At 43.0% G+C, this 24,817-nt stretch overlaps 1 protein-coding gene across 1 annotated transcript in view; it reads right to left on the bottom strand.

Annotated features, from left to right (window-relative positions):
- si:dkey-11f4.7 (piezo-type mechanosensitive ion channel component 2) overlaps nucleotides 1–24,817 on the bottom strand; it is a 256,411-nt gene that overhangs the window by 193,566 nt on the left and 38,028 nt on the right. The window contains 6 exon segments of the mRNA XM_059561374.1: nucleotides 8,896–8,979; nucleotides 9,485–9,650; nucleotides 17,258–17,471; nucleotides 17,555–17,774; nucleotides 18,107–18,242; nucleotides 19,073–19,118. Of these exon segments, the coding sequence (XP_059417357.1) occupies nucleotides 8,896–8,979; nucleotides 9,485–9,650; nucleotides 17,258–17,471; nucleotides 17,555–17,774; nucleotides 18,107–18,242; nucleotides 19,073–19,118 (866 nt within the window).

Here is a 24,817-nt window from a genome sequence, read left to right on the forward strand (position 1 = left end):
TAACAATACAGTTAGGGCTATCAAACATGATTACTTTTTTAGATTTATTAAACGTGGACATTTCAACACATGGACCCTTTTTAATATAAAAAATAAAGATCAAAAATCAGTAAGGCTGGTAATTTAACGAGTTAATTAGATTAATTATGAAGAAAAATAACGCATTTAACGCACTTGCCCCACCCCAGACCTATGTGGATCATCTGCCATTTCATACATTCGATTGATGACTAATATGAGGCAGAGCAACAACTTACTGCATGATGGAGCTTAGAACATGTCCCTAAAATTCAAGATATGGGTCTAAATGCCCCTGTTTGAAATTTTGTCTCGTATTTACATCACATACTTAAGAAAGTGCTATATCACAAATGTTATACTCATCTTATACAACAGTTCATTAAGAAGTTTTTGTTATTGTGTTATTTTAGACAAAATGTTGTCTGTTTTACTAAATTCTGCCAACCAAAATATAAAGACAAATCAGAACTGTTCATCCCCGAGCAACAATTTACACATGAAGTTGCACTAATAATGCAGTAATTAATCATGTATTAATGCATATTAGTTTACCTGTGTTAACTATTAGTTAAAAAAATTAGTTATTAGGGAATTAATTCACAATGATATATATAATTAATAACAATTCATGTATGAACTAATATATTAACCAGACATACTCTTAATTAATTCCTAATGTGGTAATAATTATTGAATAGTTTAGATAATCATGAGCTACACATTAATTCAGTATTATCTGTGCATTACTTAAGCATGAATTCATGCTTATTAGTGCCCCGTATTGTAAAGTGTTACCGAACCCTTTACTTCACTCCTGAATGACTCAGCCATTTGAAAGTATCAAACGAATGAATAAATGACTCGATGACTTAATCAAGACATTTACCACCACCTACTGGCAGTTTTAGTTTATTATTTAGACTATCATTTCATTAAATAAATAATTTAATATTTTCGTAGTAATAATAATAAAATTAAGAAAATTATTAAAGTTATTGTTCAATTCTGTCATTATTTACTCACATGGTCTAAAAGAGTATATGTAAAAAATTTTATCAAACAAAATATTTCTTGCTGAACTTACTTTTTGTAATCTCTGTTTGATGCTTTGCACAACAATGACTTTAAATTTTCTTTTTATAGTTATTTCTCCAAATCTGATTAATTAATCACCACAACATGTAATTAATTAGATTAAAATTTGTAATCGTTTACCAGCCCTAAAAATCAGTAATAGGGCCAGATTTACTAATGGTTTGCACCAGCGTATGCCTCCTTTGGGGTTAAACAACTACTGTCAGGATTTATTAAAGACACAAAGTCAAAAAAAAAGAGTATTCGAATAAATCATGTAACTGTCACATTTATGAACTTTTGTCTCCTTATTTGGTCCTCTTCCTTTTCTTGTTTTAGTTAATTGATTGATCCTCACCTGTCTCCTGTTTCCTCATTACCTTCTGTGTGCATAAATACCCGTTCTGTTCAGTTCCTCCTCGTCCGTGATTGTTGAATATTATTGTCGATGTTTAGCGTTGTTAATGTGTCAAAGCTATATCTGTATGTTAATGCTAAATGTAAATCTTGTATATTGTCTGTATTCTCCGTCCTCATCAGTAAACTCCTTATTTTGTTCCAGATCCTCATCTCACACTTTATTTTACGTTTAGCACTACCTCAACCTGTAACAGAATCACGGACCCAAACAGTATAGTTTAATTTAGCGGCGTTTTTTCTTTCATTTATTTTTTGCCTTTTTTTTCCTCCTCTCCCGGAATGGCCATCCCAGCAGTCCGTCTCCTGTGCCTGGAGCAACTGGACCGTCCGCTGGAGGACCACACCAGGGACTTTTTAGATCTGGCGTGCCTTACTAACTTCCCCGAGTAAGGCACGCCTACCAGCGAACGGTCCCCGAGAGGATTTCGCCGCTTTTGTGGAGTGGGTGCTGGAGTAAAATGGATCGTCATTGACCATCTGCACCGCCGAAGACGATATCTCCAGCCCCACTCCTGACCCAGAGACCAGCCAGCCACCATCTCGACACACGGAGCCAGAGCCCACCGCAGCCGCAGAGCCCGAGCCATCCTCTGACAGGAAGCAGGATCTCGAGAGCGCGACTGACCAGGTGTGTGAGCCGGCAACACCGTGCATCGTGGGAGTCCTCGTGGAGATCGAGGGCGTGGAGGCAAGCCCTGTCCACACTCCTGCGACTGAGGGTGAGCTGTATTCAGTCTCGGGAAATATGGAGCAACTTATGGATCTCATGGACTGGTCTACGGAGGTAATTCCTGTATCCCCTGTTTTTCCGCTGGTTCCATCCAGCCCTGATCCCCTTGTATACCCTCTCAGTCTCCCACTCCTACCTCCTCCATTCAGTTCCTATGCTCCATTTCCGCTGGTTCCGCCCAGCTATGAATTTCCTGTTTCTCCGCTGGTTCCGCCCAGCCCTGAATTTTCTGTCTCTCCGCTGGTTCCGCCCAGCTATGAATTTTCTGTCTCTCCGCTGGTTCCGTCCAGCTCTGAATTTTCTGTCTCTCCGCTGGTTCCGCCCAGCTCTGCATTTCCTGTGTCTCCGCTGGTTCCGCCCAGCTCTGAATTTCCTGTGTCTCCGCTGGTTCCGCCCAGCTCTGAATCTTCTGTGTCTCCGCTGGTTCCGCCCAGCTCCGAATCTTCTGTGTCTCCGCTGGTTCCACCCAGCTCTGAATCTTCTGTGTCTCCGCTGGTTCCGCCCAGCTCCGAATCTTCTGTGTCTCCGCTGGTTCCGCCCAGCTCTGAATTTCCTGTGTCTCCGCTGGTTCCGCCCAGCTCTGAATCTTCTGTGTCTCCGCTGGTTCCGCCCAGCTCCGAATCTTCTGTGTCTCCGCTGGTTCCACCCAGCTCTGAATCTTCTGTGTCTCCTGTATTCCCTCCCAGCCTCCCTCTCCCACCTCCTCCTAGACCTGCCAGCCCCTCTGCTCCACTTCCGCTGGTTCCGTCAAGCCCTGATCCTCCTGTGTTTCCTCCCATCCTTCCTCTCTCTCCTCCTCCTAGACCAGCCAGTTCCTCGTCATCCCTGCTGGTGCCAGTCAGTCCCGCAGCTCACCCTCAGTCCGCGCCATCAGGGCGCGATGGTTCGCCGCTGGACTGCCAGTCTCCAGCTCCGCCTTGGCATGTTAAGGCCCTGTCTCCGCCTCCAGCCTCCGAGCCCTGGACTCCTCCTCGGTCCTTCGACCCAGCGGCTCTGCCTTGGCTCCTAGCTCCCTCGTCTCCACCGTGGCCTGTCATCCCACCTGCTCCACCGGGCTCCCTCGTCCCTCCGGCTCCACCTTGGTCAGTCGTCGACCATCCGCCACCTCGGGACTCCACTCCTCTGGTTCCACCTCGTCACTCCATCCCTCCGGCTCTGTCAGGCTCCTCCTTCCCTCTGGTTCCACTGTCATCCTCCGTCACTCCGGCTCCACAGCGGTCTTCCAGGACCCCGCCTCCGCCTTGGTGGCCAGAGCCTTCTGCTCCACCTAGGCCCTCCGGATCCTCGACGTCACCCTGGCTCTGCGGCTGTGCTGCTCCATCTTGGGCTCCTCACCCACCGGTGCAGTCTCCTCCTGTCGGCCCCTTGGTGTCGTCGGCCGCTTCTCCACCGTGGCTCCTCCCGCCGTCGACTCCACCGTGGATCTCCGTCCTGGCTGGTCTCTGGTGGACCATCTGGCTCCTCCTGCTCCGGTCTCCTCCCTGGCTCCTCCCTCCATCCACTCCGCCCTGGTCCCTACCTCTATGCTCCCTCATCACCTGCTCCTGGCCTACTCCTCGCCCGCCTCCAGAACCCCCACCCTCCCTCCACTGGTATTCCTCTTGCGGTGCGAGGACGCACCGTTTCCGGGAGGGGGCGAACTGTCACATTTATGAACTTTTGTCTCCTTATTTGGTCCTCTTCCTTTTCTTGTTTTAGTTAATTGATTGATCCTCACCTGTCTCCTGTTTCCTCATTACCTTCTGTGTGCATAAATACCCGTTCTGTTCAGTTCCTCCTCGTCCGTGATTGTTGAATATTATTGTCGATGTTTAGCGTTGTTAATGTGTCAAAGCTATATCCGTTTGTTAATGCTAAATGTAAATCTTGTATATTGTCTGTATTCTCCGTCCTCATCAGTAAACTCCTTATTTTGTTCCAGATCCTCATCTCACACTTTATTTTACATTTAGCACTACCTCAACCTGTAACAGTAACATGCTTTACTAAGATTTACTTTAGTCAGTCATTATTTGACATCCAAATAAAAGCTTTTCCTAACCCATTTTGTACATTACATCAGTGATTTAAGAAAACATTTCTGGAATCTGCATCTGAAATGGCATTTATCCTGCAAAGCATACAGAAGAATTTGTATTTTTTATATAGAATGCCTGGAATTTTTAGCTTTAATAAATAAATCTAATCTAATAAATCAATGTGCATGCACTCTGTGTGTGATTTGGTGATATAGCCTAGCCTACTTGAAAACAACAGATTGCACATCATTACAACAACACTTACCATATTATCACAGACAATGCTGTATTTTGCACACCCAAGCCTTGACTTGAGTGGAAAATGAAATCATCTGTGGTTGTGCATGGCACACACTTGTTTGCACATGAGCAAAGGTGTTTTTATGAGCCTAACTTGCAACCACCAGACCACTGATTCTTCAAACCTGCTTTCCCGCAGTCTGTGTTCTTCTGACTATTTTGTAGTTAAGTAACAAATATACTTAGGGGGAATGTATTAGAGTAAAAGTATACATTTTAATGAGGAAATGTAGTGGAGTAAATGTAAAAGTTGGCTGAAATATAAAAACTTTAAGTAAAGTACAGATACTTTTCACTACAGATAAGTAGTGTAACTGTACTGTAGTACTGTACTGTATGTACTGTATATATGCACTGTACTGTACAGTAATGTAATTTACTTGGTAAATTGAGCCAGTCTTTGAAGTATAAACTGGTATTTTAATGTGATATTACACAACTGGTTTAATTTATCATGTATATACAGTTAGGTCTATGTATATATTTGGACACATGCAGAGTTTTTATTATTTAGCTGTTAACCAAAAAATATTTAAGTTATAGTTGTAAAATGGGGGCATTCCCATTAAAACTGGAGGAAATGTTAATGTAAAATGTCTCAGGTTACGAATGTAACCTTGGTTCCCTGAGTAGGGAACGAGACACTGCGTCCTCTAGGGGGCGCTACGGGGAACACCTCGTCATGACCCGTGTCTGAAGCATACAATGAAAAAATGCCAAGGCGTTGGCCGGCGACAGCCTCTGACGTCACTACCGGCGCCACTATAAATAAACGCCCGGAGAGCACGTCATTTACTTCTTCGTCTGAAGCTTGCATCCGAAGCATGGCTTAGGAAGCTAGAGGACGCAGTGTCTCGTTCCCTACTCAGGGAACCAAGGTTACATTCGTAACCTGAGACGTTCCCTTTCAAGGGAACTTCGAACTGCGTCCTCTAGGGGGCGCTACGGGGAACAGTATACCCACGCCGCCATGCTGAGGGGAGTGTAGGCCAGAACCATGGCAAACACTAAATACCAACTCTACCATTTCCATGGGAGTTGCCCCTGGGACGTTTAGACGGGTGTCCATGACATTTTCCCTTATGGCCAGAGGCCTAGGCTACATACCCAACTTACCTGTTAGGGCCTCAACCCAGGGTAGAGCTCAAGGCTTGGAATCAAGAAGGATTCCTTTAAAGGGAGGTGGCTAAGAACCTAGTATTTATACAAGGTCTCACCTGTCACACAGGGTTAACCGCTTGCTCTCGCACAAGCTTGCTGAAAATTCTGTCTCAACAGATCTCTAGCAACACCCTGTTTAGATGGGAATCCGAGGATACATGGGTGGAGTGGCGCCCAAGATGAACTGGGCTTTTACCAACTCAAGAAAGGGCACGAAGCAACCGCGCGAAACCCTCACCATAAAGGATTTAAGAAAGAACGCAGAGCACTAGTGTGCGAACTTACCACAGTGTGGATTTCAGAAAGTGCACAAAGACCTCGCGTGTACACTTACCATAACATGGATTTCGAAATACTGTTCAAAGAAGAGGCTCTCGTGGCACTCTGATCGAGCCTCTCACAAATGGAATGGTGCATCTCAAAACAGTTTGTTTGAGAGTCATCAACCCAATCTGAGCGCTCTGGGGGAAAAATAGAGAACTCCGTCTCATATGAGAGGAGAACTCCGAATTTAGAGTAGCTCGCTCATAGACGACCCTCCTTGGAAAAGGGGAGCGCTGCTAACTACCACGAGAAACACCAGATATAATATTGAGGGAGCTCTGGATTGGAAAATGGTCTTAAAAACCTTGGTTGAGAGACCGGAAGCTATGAGTTGTGCCTTCTCAGAGATCACACCTACAGCCTCTAAGCTCCATGCGGGGGGATCTCTCCTGACAGGAACCTCCCATGGAGTACCGTCAAAAAAGAGAAATCTGGCCCAGGAATCGTACCTGGCCAGAAAGGGGCTACTAACAGCAGCCGAACACCGTCCCGGCGCACTCTCTCCAGAACTCCCGGGTGCAGAGCAATCGGGGGAAAAACCGTACAGATGAAGCCTCGGGCATGTCTGTACAATGGCGTCCAGCCCCATTGGAGCTAAATGAGTCAGAGGAAGCCAGAGGGGACAGCGCGATGCTCTCTTGAGTCGCAACAGATCCACCCGAGTCTGGCCAACCCCTACAACTCTGCTTCATTACCTCAGTGTGAAGCCGCCATTCCCCTGGCCTCGGCCCCTGCCTCAACAGGATGTCTGTTCCCATATTAAGATACCCAGGAATGTCTGCCAGGTTCACCCACAGATGTCTCTCCGTTACCACCATGGCCGCCATAGACCTACCCTTGGCGGAGGCGGCCTGCTTGGTAGCACGAAGAGAGAGGTCTGTGGTGCGGCGCAGCTCGGCGACCTGATCAGCTGAAAGGCCCTGGCCTTCATCCAGGTCCTTCAGCAGGTCAGCCTGATAAGCCTGAAGCACTGCCATCATGTGCAACGAAGCCACAGCCTGACTTGCTGCTGCGTATGCTCTGCCATTTAAGTGGGATGTATCCTGGAGGGGCTTAAATGGCAAAGAGGGAGTTTTAAGAGAGGATATTTCCCCCACAGAGAGATAGCTAGCTAGCATCTCTTCCACAGGGGGCATCCTCTCATAGCGGATTTCGCGCATTGGCTCAATATTTGCATAACTCGTATGCTGAAACTGATGGATGCGAGAAGAAAACGGCCTCTTCCATTCTTTCTCAATTTCTGCATGTAAATCAAGCAAGAATGGAAGGCTAACCTGAGCTGGAGGGCTATGGTCAGACAAATAACGCTCGTCGAGACGACCTCGCGTCGTCACTTTGCTGGCAAGCTTCCATGGCGAGTCCAACTTTGCCGTGGCGCGATCCATAACCTCTAACAGCTCCACATACGCAGGGCAGGAGGATTGAGGAGACTCAGCCTCAGCTTCTTCGCCACCCTCAAACATCTCCTGCTCTTCCTGGGCAGAACCCAGCAGAGCACAAACTTCAGTATCAGAAAGGGTTAATAACAACACATCTTCCTCCTGAAGTTCACTCTCGCCTGCCGCCAAAGAGCGCGAAAGGGAAAGTCCCTCTCTAAACTCCTCAGCGAGCTCCATCTGCGATCCCCACGAGCTCATTCTCCTCCGTGCCTCAGCAGCGGCGGGTCCTGAACTGCAGGAATCAGACGGCCATCCCTTTTTCCTCGAAAAGAGAGACAGACGAGAGCGGAGCTTTTTCATAGAAAAACGCTCGCAGTGCATGCAGATCGCCCCCTCAAGGACATCGCGTGCATGCTCTTCACCCAAACAAGAGACGCAAAGACTGTGTGTGTCATCAGGTGTCAAATAACGCCGACACAGATGTACACACTGTCTAAACGCCTTACTAGTCGATGCCATGATAAACAGAGAAAGATCGCTCTTACCGTGGTCGTTCTCTCAGAATGCACGCTTCAAACAAAACAGTCAATGAAGACGAAGAAGATCGTGGATTCTTCACCTCTCCACCAGTAAGCTGGTGTGTGGTGGGCATTCTGGCGCAATATGGCTGCCCTCGCATCATCCAGGTGGATGCTGCACACTGGTATTGGATGAGGAGATGACCCCCTGACAATGTAAAGCGCTTCGAGTGCCTAGAAAAGTGCTATATAAATTTAAGGAATTATTATTATTATTATTATTATAAGGAATTGGACAGTTGACTCTAAAGCTTTTCCATGGACAGGTGTGGGCTATTCCTTTGCTATTTCTACATCAATTAAGCAGGTAAAAGTTATGGAGTTGGTTCCAAGTGTGCCATTTGCATTTGGAAGCTGTTGCTGTGAATCCACATCATGTGGTCAAAGGAGCTCTCCATGCAAGTTAAACAGAAAATTGTAAGGCTTCAAAAACAAAACAAATCCATCAGAAAGATAGCAGGAATATTAGGAGTGGCCAAATCAACAGTTCGGTACATTCTGAGAAAGAACAAAAAACCCTATATTATAGATCCTTTGCCTAGCCAGCCAGTTGAAACTACACCAGAGTATTGCAACGCCTTTTTTAATTACTTTAATGATAAAATAGTGTAGATTAGACTGTTATTCTGTTCATTTGCTGATACTTTATAGATAATAAATGCCTACCTAGCAAACCCCAGGAGGGGTTATGTCATCAACTAACAACCTTGTAGTAAGGGATTAAAAAAAATATAATGAAAATATAACAAACCTGCTTTATTAACTATGTAGTAAATAAGAGTCTACTGGTTGTAACCATTGTTTCAGTGGCAATGTTTCACAACCCTCATCCACGTGCCTGCCTTGTGAATTTATTGTCAATAAGATGATATTGATACATTATACCTTACCTCTTTTCTATCAGGTGAGAAATGGTGAGTCTTGGAGAAGCTGGATAGGATGCTGGTGGATTCATCATAAGTTTCCACATTTTCCTGAACATAGTATATATCCAGGTTACAAATGCAGACAAATATATAAACATGAACACAACCTCATATACAATTATTCATTTTGTGTTTTAAGCATTCCAAAATTAAATCAATTCCATGTTAAACGGGTTTACTCCATGGTATAGTAACTCCTAGAAATAATAATTGAAGTAATATAGTCCAGATTTTATTGGATCTCCAGAGGTTAAACATTGGATATGCTAGAATGGTAATTCTTAATCCTGGGTTCCCCCAGCTCTGCACATTTTGTACATCTTCCTTTAACTGACACACTGAGTTTAATTTATATGGAGATGTCTCATAGTGCGCAGATAATCAGAATCAACTGTTTACTTGCTGATTCTGTCAGCTTTGTGTTTTAAAGATGAAGATTACTAGGCAGGTGTTCTAGAGTTAACTCTGCAAAAAGATGGCCCTCCAGGAGCAAGTTTGGACATCTATACTGTACCATGTTTTGTGGCTGCATGGGTGAAGTGCATTATATTACCTCCTTAAAAGACTGAGTCCACTTTTGTAGTAAGCTCATGACTGAAAAATACAGCAGTAGGAGCACCAGTGGGTTAACCATTGCAGGCCAGCCACCATCATCTTTAAGCACCAGGATATATGGTTCTGACATGTTGGTCTGGATAAGCGCTGTCAAACCAAACAACCTGTTAAACAGACAGAAACCTTAAATCCAAAAAAATACAAAATTACCAGTGGTTGGTTTACAAGAAGAGCATGATTGAGCACCCATGTCTTAAAAAAGTACTTTTTAATTTCACTAATGTCCTAAAATGTAAAAACCTTAATTGTAATAATGAAGTGTATTCTAAAGCAGTACTTCTGTTAAAATATGTTCATTATGTCCTCAGTTGTGTAATGCTGTACTGGTTTCTGTGTTATGCATTTGTGTATGCCACAAGTGGGCACTAAAGTGTAAGCTACAGAAGACGCGTTTACTTTATTATGTTTGTTCCATTTGATTTACGGTTCTCTCTTAATGATGGCTCTCTGACCATGAGAATGATGTGTCGGCAGCTAGAAAAATAAATATGCCAAGAACGTTTTAAGATGATTCATCTCTATCGTCCACTTTTTCCTCCGAATGCAACGCACAAGTGTAGCACAACTTCTCATAGGTATAGCAATGGGAATAGCCATTGTTATGTCAGCATTGCCAAACTTGTGTAACATTATTTTAACCCCTTCTATCCTAAAGGCATATTAATAATTGCCATTGGCACACTTAAAGGTACAATTTGTAAGATATTTGCAGTAAAATATCCAAAAACCACTAGGCTAGTGTTATATATTTTGTCCAGCAGATTACTAACGATATCTCTAATGTTTTCAACTACTTGTAAATCATGATAAAATTCCCATTCTAAACAGTGACACGGGGCAGTGCAGTTGCCTGTAAATGACGTTAGTTACCCTTTGTTACCATTTGTAACCTGTACCTTTAAAAGCAAGGACTTATAACTCTACAAAAAACAAGGAAGCATTGTTTGAATGATTGAATGGTACATCCTCACCGGCCCTGGGATTGTGCCATTGATCTGATTCCTGGTGAGCCAGTGCCTTGTGGGAAGACTTATCCCCTACCCTTACCCAAACATAAGGCCATGGAGGAGTATGTGGAGGAAGCCCTAAAACAAGGTTATATTGTACCATCTAACTCCCCTGCCGCCTCAAGCTTCTTCTTTGTGATGAAGAACGACGGAGGCTTGCGGCCTTGCATAGATTATCGAGCACTCAACCAGATCACCATCAAGTTCCGATATCCTCTTCCCCTCATCCCAGCCGCCCTAGAACAACTCAGAGGAACCACCGTATTCACTAAACTAGGCTGCCACAGTCCTTGTAATCTCATCTGCATTCATAAGGGAGATGAGTGGAAGACGGCATTTGTAACCCCAACTGGCCACTACAAATACCGGGTCATGCTGTACGGCCTTGTCAACGCCCCCTCCATCTTTCAAGACCTCATGCATACAGTGCTCTGGGAGTATCTCAACTGCTTTGTGATCGTATATATTGATGACATCCTTATTTACTCCCGGAGCCTCGCAGAACATTGCGTGCATGTAAGATCCGTCCTCTCAACACTTCCACCTCTTCCTCAAAGCATTCCATCAGTCCTCCATTCACTTCCTGAGTTACATCATTAATGAAACTGGTATCCACATGGACGAGGGGAAGATTGAAGCCATCACCTCCTGGCCACAACCCTCTACCATCAAAGAACTCTGACGCTTCCTAGGATTTGCAAACTTCTACCGTCAATTCATCAAAGATTACAGTACCATAACCAGTCCTATAACCAGTCTCCTCTGTGACAAGCCCAAGTCTCTGTCCTGGACTCAAGCTGCCATGAAGCTTTCACCACCCTAAAAGGGGCATTCACCACCGCTCCCCTTCTGGTACATCCGGACCCTGAACTCCCTTTGGTGGTTGAATTGAATGCCTCCACCACCGGAGTGGGAGCGGTTCTCTCCCAGCGGCAAGGTTCTCCTCCTTGACTCCATCCATGTGCCTTCTTCTCCAGAAAGCTCAGTCCAGCTGAGAAAAATTATGACATTGGAAACCGTGAGTTGCTGGCTATTAACCTGTTAACCTGATCCCCCATTATGGGACTCACAGCTGAAAGTGCTCTACCTAACTTATAATTGTAACAGTTTCCTACTTCAGTGTGTTACAAACATAATTTTGGTGTCTTTAGAAAGAAGACCCTTTGGGCTTTACTTTTTATCAACCAGATTTGATAATGCTCAAAAATATTAAAAGTTATAGACACTGAAGTGCCCTTGATTTTTTTTTTTTTTTTACCACACTTAAATATTTTTTTATTTGATATATAAATACATGAAATGAGTCCTGGATCAATCTAGAAAAGTAATGGGTTGAAAGTTACATATCTCATGAGTTTCTATTTCAAATCTGAATAAGATTTCATGAAAAATTTGACTCCTGCTAATATTTTTATGAGACTATGTCTACACCCCCAACCCCCCCAAATATAAAAAAATATTTACCAACTGTTTTGAAGGCTTCTACAAACTATTTAGTCATTAAACATACCTCTGCATAGTTTTTTTTTTTTCAATTAGTAAACACTAGACAGAAAATTAGACATCATATAAGTAATTTATTTGAGCACTAGAAAAATACAATAAGAATAATTTAAGAAAAATAAGAATAATAAGAAAAATAAAAAAAGATTTAACTTTGCATGCCAATTACCAATTACTCTCTCTATTTATATAGACGTGTTCACTTTGATAGTCGTGATCATACAGTAATAGCGAACTGATTTGAGCTGATTTGCACTCAAACAGATGGTAATCATGCAGATACATTCACATTCAACATAAAACACACTCTCACATATATAAAAACTGCTGAAAAATAAAACAAAGAAAAAGACGATCGCTATAAGTTCTGCCTCCATCAGCTGACAGGTGCGTCAGAGCGCGTCACAAGCCATCACGAGAGAGCACCAAAATTCAAATATAATATCTTTCGCCTATATTTCATTCATTCTTTTTTCCGGTGGATCATCTCATTCTGTTTGTGACACAGTAAGCTACAAAACCATCCCGTTTTTGTATTACCAAGACACAGTTTCTGAGCTTGAGCTATTCCATAACGGACACAAACAGTTCTGTTGCTGAAGAACTGAAACATAAACAAAGGAATTATGATCCATATTAAAATGTTATTCCTGTGTTTATGACTAGTTATTACGATGAATCTGGTATGTACAGCATTTCTATTGTTCATGTTTTTATGTGTACTGCTTACACAAATGTAGCAAATACAGTCTTTATAAGCTTTCCATTGAAAAACAGCAATCTGTCATCGATGCTTAAGGCTTAGATATTTATAATGATATATAGTTTGTCAAGATTAAATTTGTCCCGTTTTATTTAATCTATTCGTAAACACTGACATGTGCGAGGTGAGGGGCATTGAGGATGTCCGCGTAGGGGTGCTAGTTAAATTAGCACTGGAGGAATTGCGCCACTGGCTTGAGGGGGCAGCTCATCCATTTACCATCCTCACGGACCATAAGAACTTACATTTTCTTAGAGAGGCCAAACGGCTGAACCCCCACCAAGTTCGATAGGCACTTTTCTTCAGCAGAATCAATTTCTCAATCTCTTACAGAACTGGACCTCAAAACATCAAGGCAGATGCCCCGTCCCGTCTCAATGGTCCCGAGGAAGGTACGGAAGAACCCGCAAATTTAATACCCACTAAACTGATTTCCAGCCCCATTCAGTGGTCCTCACTGCCAGTCGCCGCAGAAGTCCCTTCTGCTGCTCTGCCGGGCTGCCCACCAGGATGTTGGTATGTCCCACATAACCAACGCACTGCTCTCATTCTAACCACCCATACATCCGTAGTTACTGGCCAACCTGGGGCTGACGCAACTCTCTCGCTGCTCAAAGACCGCTTCTGGTGGAACAACATGGCAGCAGATGTCAGAAGGTTTGTCCGTGGGTGCACTGAGTGCGCCATCTCCAAGAGTCCCTGTAATCTCCCTGCCGGTAAAGTCCATCCACTTCCCATTCCCGACCATCCTTGGTCACACCTAGGAGTGGATTTCATCACGGATCTATCTCCATCTGACGGTAACATGTATCCTAGTAATAGTGGATATATTCTCTAAATCCTGTTGCCTCATTCCCCTACAGGGTCTGCCCACAGCCCTAGAAACTGCTGAACTTCTTTTCAGTTGGGTATTCCGCCCGTTTGGTCTCCCAGAGGACATAGTGTCAGACCATGGGCCCCAGTTCATCTCCCATGTATGGAAGGTTTTCTTTTCTCTCCTAGGTGTGACCGTCAGAGCGGAAAATACAGGAGATAAGACGGTTTCTCCGGACTTTCTGCCATGGCCAGCAGGACTCCTGGAACCAGCTCTTTGGCTGGGCTGAGTCCGCCCCGAACTCCCTCTGCCAACCAGCCGAAGGGCTAACACCTTTCTAATGCGTACTCGGTTACCAGCCTCCTAGGTTTGGCTATCCACCCGAGACATCAGACTGCACCTGCCCTGCCGGAAACTCAGTCCCAGATTCGTCAGCCCCTTCACTATCCTGTATCTGATCAATCACGTCACATACAAGCTCCAGCTCCCTCCACAATATAGAATTCACCCCACCCTCCATGTGTCCCAACTAAAACTCTTTTACCCTCCTGTGTCCACAGAGCCTGAACGGACAGAGGAACCCCCTATCCCATTACTCCTGGAGGAAGGAACCATCTATAAGGTCAAGGACATCCTGGAATCCCGGCACTGTGGGGGTAATCTCAAATACCTAGTCGACTGGGAAGATTACTAAGGTTACATATGTCATTGGTATATGCGTTAGATTTTTTATATTTATAAAATAAACTCAAATCATATGTAAATATTACTGAATATACCTGATACATAAAAGAACACTTTACAGTTGGTTTTATTACTGTAAGCTATTCTCTTAAAATGCTATTGGAATTAGAAACATGTATACTAATGTCGTATTTAACTTTAGAAACGGTCCATGAATTTGCAAATACCAAGCGTCTAATATCAAGCCAACTTTATGCCAATGGGTCGCATTTCCAAAAAGCATTGTGAGCCTGGGTAGACTGTAGAGACCTTAGGTATAACTGGATTAAGATAAACTTATGCTCACAATGCTTTTGGGAGTGAAGATTTTCTCTGTGATTACAAAATAAAAATGAACACACGCCGTAGCAAACTCCACCGAGTGTCTAAAGGGAACATCAACATCATGACGATGTTGATGGTTCTGGGCTTGATGATGTAACTATGAGGATAAGAACAAACCCAATTCCAAAAAAGTTGTAAAACTGTACAAATTGTGAGTAAAAAAGGAATGGAATCATTTACAAATCTCATCAACTTATATTTTATTCACAATAGAATATAGATAACATATCAGATTTTGAAAGTGAGACATTTTTAAATGTCATGCCAAATATTGGCTCATTTTGGATTTCATGAGAGCTACACATTCCAAAAAAGTTGGGCTAGGTAGCAATAAGAGGTCGGAAAAGTTAAACGTACATACAAGGAACAGCTGGAGGACCAATTTGCAACTTATTAGGTCAATTGGCAACATGATTGGGTATAAAAAGAGCCTCTCTGAGTGGCAGTGTCTATTAGAAGTCAAGATGGGCAGAGGATCACCAATTCCCCCAACGCTGCGGCGAAAAATAGTGAAGAAATATCAGAAAGGAGTTTCTCTGAGAAAAATTGCAAAGAGTTTGAAGATATCATCATCTACAGTGCATTATATCATCCAAAGATTCAGAGAATCTGGAACAATCTCTGTGTGTAAGGGTCGAGGCCGGAAAACAGGATGCCCGTGATCTTCGGGACCTTATGGCACTGCATCACATACAGGAATGCTACTGTAATGGAAATCACAACATACGTTTAGGAATACTTTCAGAAAAAAGTCAGTGAGCACAATCCACAGTGTCATTCGCCCGTTGTCAGCTAAATCTCTATTGGTCAAGAAAGAAGCCATATCTAAACAAGATCCAGAAGCACAGGTGTTTTCTCTGGGCCAAGGCTCATTTAAAATGGACTGTGGCAAAGTAGAAAACTGTTCTATGGTCAGACGAATCAAAATTTGAAGTTCTGTTTGGAAAAATAGGACGCCATGTCATTCGGACTAAAGAGTACAAGGACAACCCAAGTTGTTATCAGCGATCAGTTCAGAAGCCTGCATCTCTGATGGTATGGTGTTGCATGAGTGCGTGTGGCATGAGCAGCTTACACATCTGGAAAGACACCATCAATGCTGAAAGGTATATCCAAGTTCTAGAACAACATATGCTCCCATCCAGACATTGTCTCTTTCAGGGAAGACCTTGCATTTTCCAACATGACAATGCCAGACCACATACTGCATTAATTATAACATCATAGCTGCGTTGAAGAAGGATCCGGGTACTGAAATGGCCAGCCTGCAGTCCATATCTTTTACCCATAGAAGACATTTGGTGCACCATAAAGAGGAAGATTCGAAAAATTAGACCTAAGACATCTGAGCAACTAGAAACCTGTATTAGACAAGAATGGGACAACATTCCTATTCCTAAACTTGAGCAACTTGTCTCATCAGTCCCCAGACGTTTGCAGACTGTTATAAAAAGAAGAGGGGTTGTGTTGATGCCATGAAATTTTAAATCAACTTATTTTCCCCTTAATATGATACATTTTCTCAATTTAAACATTTCATATGTCATCTATGTCGTATTCTGAATAAAATATTGGAATTTGAAACTTCCACATCATTGCATTCTGTTTTTATTCACAATTTCTACAGTGTCCCAAAATTGTTTGGAATCGGGTTTGTAACTGAATTCAGTCGCTAATAAATAATTCAACATAATAAATGGGAATCTGTGAAAATATATTGGATCTCTCCAGTTGATCTGGCACATCCATCTCCTAAACTTCAATCTCTATTATTAGTTTAATCAGAGGCTTCTGCATGAGCTCTCAACCAATTATTCACCTGCGATCCACAAGGACTGCCTCCCTTATCTCCATGTTGCAAATGGAAAAGTAAAAATAATTAAATAAATAAATAAACAAATCTGGAAATAAATACATGTGGGAATAAATAAATTGTTACGGGGTCTTAATCCGGCTCAAATTTATATGTCATGTTGATGCCATCCTTAACTAAACCGGAGCTGACTGAGGAACATGCTGCTTTGGAAAGTGGTGAGGCAGTACTGAAACACTGTCTAAACTGTTCGCCAATCACAACGCACTGGAACAGCTAACCAGTCACATCACATTTCTTTTTTCGAAGGCAGGCCTTCATCAAACCCGGAACTACACGAGCCATTCATGCCAGGATGGGGAGAAAGAAATTGTAATATTGTAAATTATGTAAAATACGTTTTTCAAATCACCAAGCATGCGAGCATGTTCTAGTACAACCCCAAAACAAATTCAAGACATTGTAAAAGAGCATAATAGGACCCCTTTAAGAAAACAAGCAGCATTAAGAATAGCAAGAATAAAATTGGAACAGAGAATGTTAGAGTTGGAGGGTTTTTTTTTTTCACTATAAAGCCAAAATCGTCTAAAATTTCAAATCACACATTTGTTTCCAAACAAATGGCTATTAAGTAACGATCTAAAAAAAAATAAGATTTTTTTTACTTGTACAGCATACTTGATATGAATAATGTTGACCTTTACTTAATGATAAGGTTTACTGGGTAGAAATCTGCACTGCACCTTGCAAAGCCATCCTGAGGAGGAATAAGCTGTTGGATGAGAGGTAGCTGGTAGAGGTAAAGGATAAGGATGTGTCCTCCACTGAAGATGGTCATCATTACGCACAAAGAGCTGAAGTGTAGCAAAGAGATGGCATAGTCTAATACCCAGCACCACACAATGCCAAGAAACACCATGAAATACAGTGTTGACGTCAGCGAGGGAAACGTTATACCTGTCAAAATATATAAGATCATTGACTGCATCTATAGATCATTTTTTAGAATAGACACAAACATTCCTATCAATATGCATTACCTGCCAACCCCAACAGAACAGTCACCAAGACTTTTCCAGCAGTGTTCATTGCAGAAGACATAAGAAGTCTCAGACTGGTCAAAAATATGATACATTTTTGCAGAACGTCAGGAGAGGAGAGTGGAGAGTTGTGACTCTTATCAGAGGAGCCGAGAGAGGATTCCTCAGATGTCCTACTTTCCTCTTCACATTCTGAGTCCGGAATCTCTCCATCTGAACCCTGTCAAATATTGAAACAGGAACAGAGAAGACAACACTAAAAATATTAGTTGTTTTTAAGTGTGAAAATGCATTCAGTTAAAATATTTTATACCTTATGATCATTTATAATGCAGCACAAAGTAGCCAGTAAGTTTATAATGATTTAATTAAAAAAAATGTAATCCTGCAGAGTTTAGCTCCAGCCATGCCGTAATTTTCAAGTAAACTCAAAGTTCTTTATCAACTGCCCTAATTGTGTTTGATTAGGCTTGCAGGATGGTGGGCCTCCAGGAAGAGGACTAAGCAGCCCTGATCTTCAACTCATTTATACAATTACAAGTTGCTCATTACCTCACTGTTGTAGTGGTTTTCACTATGATGTGGCTTCTTGGCTTTACACCAATGAAGGATGAACAGTGTAGACAGGATGACAGTGAGATCTGGCATTAGTAGACGTATTATGTTAAGTGTGTCCACATCACTAAACCTGGGAAGAGGTGTAAAAAGATACATATGTATCTTACTAAGAAACTCAAATATATATAATTGAGACAATTTAAGTACACCCAAAAAAATCAGAGAAAGAAAAGAACCTTACTGTACAATTAACTTAAAATATAGGTTCAATATAAAAAATATAAAATGTGGAATACCACATAGAATATTAACCATATGTTTTCACTGGGTGGGAGAAAACATTTAATAACCAGAAATGACATAAAATTTAATAGATCACATTAGGGATGTGCAGCAAAGCCTATATTTGCATCTCTTTCTGTAGCAATGGCTAACTCAAATGTATCTTCTCTCACTTTACAAATTTTCACTATGTGGGATAGCTAACCGTATGCTGCTCATGATGTCTTGTTCATACAGCTGTCTGTTATTGATGTTAACTCTAATTATTAATTGGCAGTGACACTACGGGTATATTTCAAGCTTGCAGCTTTAATCATTTGGTATCTTTACCTGTTTGAGGAGTGATACCATACTGCATCAGTAATGTTACATGATTGTACACTGTTCCCCTAGTTGTTCAGCTACTTACGCAATGTTGAGTGAACCAGAATCGAAGGGGAATGTTTTCTGTTACACGTGTAGGCTGGCCACATTACTGTGTGTGAACATTTACATTGATCTTATCACTATCTCTGTTCAACAGTTGAAAGAATCTCACAAAATGGTGTTCACCCCCACCTCATGAACAGCATTTGCCCCAACTAAAGTGGACTCAAACACTATTAGGCAACTGTATGCTACTGATGTAATGTCTTACTTTGAAAGAAACATTTTAGCAATCATTAATATATTCCATACCTGACAATGCCAAGGTGAAAGAAAATGCTGTCCCATGGCCCAGTCTCTGAAGAATAAAAAGCATACATTTATTACTACGCATGAATAGCACAGGGTAAAACCTGAAATAAAAACTTCCATTCTATATTAGGTGGCCATAACTACTATGTACTTAAATAAAAATAAAAACTTATTGTGTTCAATTTGAAATGCAGAACACTTCTGCTTCTATCGAGGTTGAATATGGGTAAGGTTAGATACAGGTTTGGTGGTATGGTAGGTATAAGCATGGGTTAAGGTGTAAGGGATGGGTCAACCGTCTAATTATATGCACTTGTGACTTTACCTTTACCCATTCATTCATTCTCCTAACCACTGTCCTACAGTATGTAGTGTTGCAAGATCCTGACACCTAACCACTGTCTTGACTCCATCCACTTCAGAAGGTGGTTTGAGACACATTCCAGATGCAAGTGACCAAGTGTAAATGCCTCTGGTAGTTCAAGCCATCATTATTATCATAATAATAATTATTATTATACTCATTAAGAAAAGGATTTGTATGCAGTTCAAATTAAAATTCATTGTTGCATCCTGAACCTTGAAACCTTGCTATTTAAATTAAAAGTGGTGAATATTGCATTCTACCACCAATGCTGAATTAGTTGCTTATAAACAAAATACATCACAGAGCATACACATTACTAATTTTAATTAAGTTTTAAAGTTTAAACAGGAAATTTGTAACTGACTAATCTGAATAGTCCAACAAACCCAGAAGATAAAAGGACTGTAAATGCAGTCTATTTTAAACAACCTACTTACACTATGAATCAGCCAAATTCTACACTGAGTTCAGCTGAAAAATTGTTCATATTATACATACATGTGATATACTTGCCTTGCATTATTATTATTGTAGATTTAAGCATTCACTTAATCAGCCCTAGCCAATATAGATATATTTATTCAAATCAACTGAATCAATAGGCAGTGACCAATAAGTACAAACTAAATTGTGTAGTGAACATCAGCGTGTGGAACGTGTCGAGATCAGGCTTTTTAGGCAACAAAGGATGCTTGTGCCTTAAGATAAACAACACTACTTCTCATGGAGAGGGGGGTGACATTAACATACAGTAACCCCCATGCAGAAATTGCTTTGTTTTCTCTCAAGCTTATCATTTGTGGTAGGCAGTAATGAGGACTTCAGCTTTCCATTGATCAAAAGCTGATCCATCTGCTCTTTCGCTGATCACAGTCCTTCACTCTATAGAAGGAAGTGTGAAAGACCACTGACTACCCCAGACTGACCAAATCGATTTTGGAAGGACACATCTTCACATGCATTCACAAAAAATGGACACAAAATTGATTTAAACTTCCATCTACAGGGCTGTATATACTTAAAGAGTGATATGTGCTATATATAATTTTGGATAACATTTTAAGGGCAATTAAAGGGACTGATTCTCACTTTTTTTAACAAATTATTTTTTTCTTGAGCAAAACTTTTATCTGATGCTTTTCTCATAAAATACACCAACACATTAAATTTCGTAAAAAAAATTTGGATTGTTTTTACACCACCCAGAAAGGAGCTTACAAAGCCCTTCCCCTCCCCCACCTCGGTGCCTCAGACCACATCACTGTCATGCTAATGTCTGCATACAAACCTCTCATTAAAGTCGCCAGACCAGTTCACAAACAGATACAAGTATGGTCGGAAGGGTTATCAGAGGCTCTTCAAAACTGTTTTGACACCACTGACTGGAACATTTAGTTTAAGGAGGTGTTTTTAGGAGGTGGAGTGCTTTGAATGGCTAGTCATGCACCACATCAAGTCCCCCCCCCCCCTCAAGACCTCTGGCAGCAACACATCCAGCACCATCATAGTGAACACTGGGGACCTCAAGGATGTGTGCTGAGCCCCCTACTCTTTACTCTGCTGACCCACTACTGAACACCATCAAACAACTCCAACCTCTTTATTAAGTTTGCGGATGACATGACTGTGGTGGGTCTCATTAGCAACAGAGATGAGACCAACTACAGGAGCGAGGTGAATCGCCTGGCCGGGTGGTGCAGTGACAACAATCTCTCTCTGAACATGGAGAAGATGAAGGAGATTGTTGTTGACTTCAGGAGAGTGCACACTCAGCATGCTCCTCTGACCATCAACGGTTTGTCTGTGGAGAGGTTGAGCAGCAAGTTCCTGGGTGTAGTCATTGGTGATTCTATTGTGTGGAACATGAAAATAGAGAGACCAGCCACCATAGTCCACTGTTTACCGGGAGCCATGCAGAGTCCCCTCCCTACTTACCGTGGTGATGAGATACATAGCAGACTGTCATCACTCAATGGCTGGATGTCTGAGTGGTGCACGCAGAAAAACATAGGTTTCATAGACAAGTGGACAAGTTTTTGGGGCAGACTTGACCTGTTGAATAGAGATGGTCTTCATCACTCCTGGGGTGGTGCCACTCTTCTCTCTAGTAATATGGCACATAGCCTTAGAGTTTGCACTTGACTAACTGGGGTCCAGATCAGGAAGCAGACAGACTGCCTTAACCGACCATCTGCTATCCGCCTCACATCACAGAGGTCAGTTAATTGTCAGCACAAAGAGACTCTTTCATTTCATAGAGATATCATACTATAAAGACTGTGTCTGTTCCCCAAACTGGAAAATACAAAAAATGTCCAAACCAATCTAAGAGTAACAATTTAATTGATGTTCAACAAATAAAAAAATAAAAAAACAGATGTAACATGTATAAACAAATGATAAAGATTGGCTTATTGAATATCAGGTCCCTTTCTACGAAAGCACTTTTTGGAAATGATATGATCACTGAACATAACCCAGATATGCTCTGTTTGAGAGAAACCAGGCTAAAAACTGATTACATTAATTTAAATGAGTCTACCCCCCAGATTGTTTTTATAAACATGAGCCATGTCCAAAAGGTAAATGGGGAAGTGTTGCTACAATTTATACAAATATTTTCAGTATTTCTTAGAGGGTAAGCTTCAGCTATAACTTGTTTGAAGTAATGGTGCTTCATATAACATTATCCAGAGAAACAAGTATTAATAATAAATCCGCTGTGATGCTTGTACTGGCTATAGTATACAGGCCACCAGGGCACCACACAGAATTTATTAAAGAATTTGCTGATTTTATATCCGAGGTAGTGCTGGCTGCAAATATATTTTTAATTGTTGGTGATTTTAATATCTATGTTGATAATGAAAAAGATGCAATGGAATCAGCATTCATAGACATTTTAAACTCTATTGAGGTGAGACAACACGTGTCAGGTCCTAGTCATTGTCGAAATCATACTCTAGATTTAATACTTCTATCATAGATCATTATCTAGTCTCATGTAAACTTCATATAGCTAAAACTGTAAATTCTCTCCTTGTTGCAAGTATGGTAGAACAATCACATATCTAGCACAAAAGACTGCTTTGTAACTAATCTTCCTGATTTATCTCAGTTCCTTAGCATATCCAAAAACTCAGAACAACTTGTAACAGAAACTATGGACTCTCTCTTTTCTAGCATTTTAGATACAATTGGTCCTTTACACTTAAGGAAGATTAAGGAAAACAGTCTGACACTGTGGTATAATGCAGTGGTTTCAAAAGTGGGGGGAACCCGGTGCAGGGAGACGCAAGATGATTTCTATTAAAAAAAGTGGAAAAATATATAGGCCCTATATATTTTTGTTGCAATTAATTTAACCCTTTCGCACGTACTATCACACCAGTGTGATCAGTCTGGGCTGGTCCCTGGAGTGTATGATCACACCGGTCAGTGCATGACGTGAAATTCAGATGTGCTCTCGCAGGTTCGGCTTGTGCTGAGCAAGAGACAGGCGCGCTCAGATCTGTCATCACAACTTTTCAGTGTTTTCAACCAATGTTTATTTTAGGTTTTAGACATATAAGTACTAAAAAACAATGCATTTAGAGTTTGTAAAATACACACTGATGTCAAAGGAAGAGGCAATAATAATCCTTTCCATTATAATTAGACACGTTTTATTCATATCAGATACACATTGTGTAAGTAACTTTAAAGTTTACTCTATTATTCTCCCAGTTCACCAGCCACTTACTTTTATGTATTTCGGGAGAAGTGGATGAATTCACGTGTTGTAAATCCAACAGATCCAGAACTGCGGCTGCGGCACGAACTAAGATGGTGGCGCCCTATCGTGCATACATACAGTGTCACGTCTGGTGTACAGAACACACAGGAGAGAGAACCAATAGCGGGTATGCCTTTTATTAGGGGTTAATCCACAGAGCATAAACAGTCCAGGCGTGAGTCGAAAACCGGAAGAGCAATCCAAACATAAACAAACACGACGGCAAGGCAAGGCAAGATGACGGGCAAGAATTAACGTACAACATTAAACAAGGACTCCGTGACTGAGACACAGACAGACCAGGTATAAATACACACAAGGATGATGGGGAAACAGGAGACAGGTGGGGAACACAATCAATTACCTAAACAAGGAGGAAGGTGACCAAATAAGGGAGACAGAAAGTGATAAGGTGATAGACACCGTGAGAAGGAGGACATCTAGTGGACACCCAGGGACACAACCCAGACACTGTGACAGAACCCCCCCTCTACGGAGCGGCTCCCAGACGCTCCACGACAGACACAAGACAGACCAGGAGGGAGGCGGACAGGTGGAGGCTCAGGGGGAGGGACGGAGGGCCAGAAAAGAAAGACATTGGAAACAGGCACCAGACAGTAAACACAAAACAGGAAGACCAGGAGGGAGGAGGACTGGAGGAGGTTCAGGGGGAGGGATGGAGGGCCAGACTACAGAGAGGAACGGGGACAGGAGTAAATACAAAAACAACAGACAAACACAACATGAAGCCCCCCCAGGGCGGGGCAGAAGACCACCATGTCCGTGTGGTCAAAGCAAAAAGCCCCCCAGGGTGGAGCCGAAGACCACCACGTCCTCGTGGTCAGAGCGGAAACCCCCCAGGGTGGAGCGGAGGACCACCACGTCCTCGTGGTCGACGCCAGAGTCCCCCAGGGCGGAGCGGATGACCACCACCCCCCTGTGGCCGATGCCGGAGTCCAACAGGCCCGAGCAGCAGCCCACCCAGTGACTTGACTTGACTCCGAACGTCCCACGGTGACCCGCCCTGACCCCGGAAGGTCATCAGTGGCTGGTCCTGACTCTAGACCGGTCTCGGGCACCGAATCGGGAACGGCCTCAGGCACGGGCACCGAATCGGGAACGGCATCGGGCACCGCCTCGGCCTCGGGAACGGCATCGGGCACCGCCTCGGCCTCCGGAACAGCATCGGGCACCGCCTCGGCATCGGCCTCCGGAACAGCATCGGGCACCGCCTCAGCCTCCGGAACAGCATCGGGCACCGCCTCGGCCTCCGGAACAGCATCGGGCACCGCCTCGGCCTCCGGAACAGCATCGGGCACCGCCTCGGCATCGGGCACCGCCTCGGCCTCGGGAACAGCATCGGGCACCGCCTCGGCATCGGGCACCGCCTCGGCCTCGGGAACAGCCTCGGGCACCGCCTCGGCCTCGGGAACAGCATCGGGCACCGCCTCGGCCTCCGGAACGGCATCGCGCACCGCCTCGGCATCGGCCTCCGGAACAGCATCGGGCACCGCCTCGGCCTCCGGAACAGCATCGGGCACCGCCTCGGCCTCCGGAACAGCATCGGGCACCGCCTCGGCCTCCGGAACGGCATCGCGCACCG

The sequence above is a fragment of the Carassius carassius genome, chromosome 11 (genome assembly GCF_963082965.1).
Source record: "Carassius carassius chromosome 11, fCarCar2.1, whole genome shotgun sequence".
Classification (NCBI taxonomy): domain Eukaryota; kingdom Metazoa; phylum Chordata; class Actinopteri; order Cypriniformes; family Cyprinidae; genus Carassius; species Carassius carassius.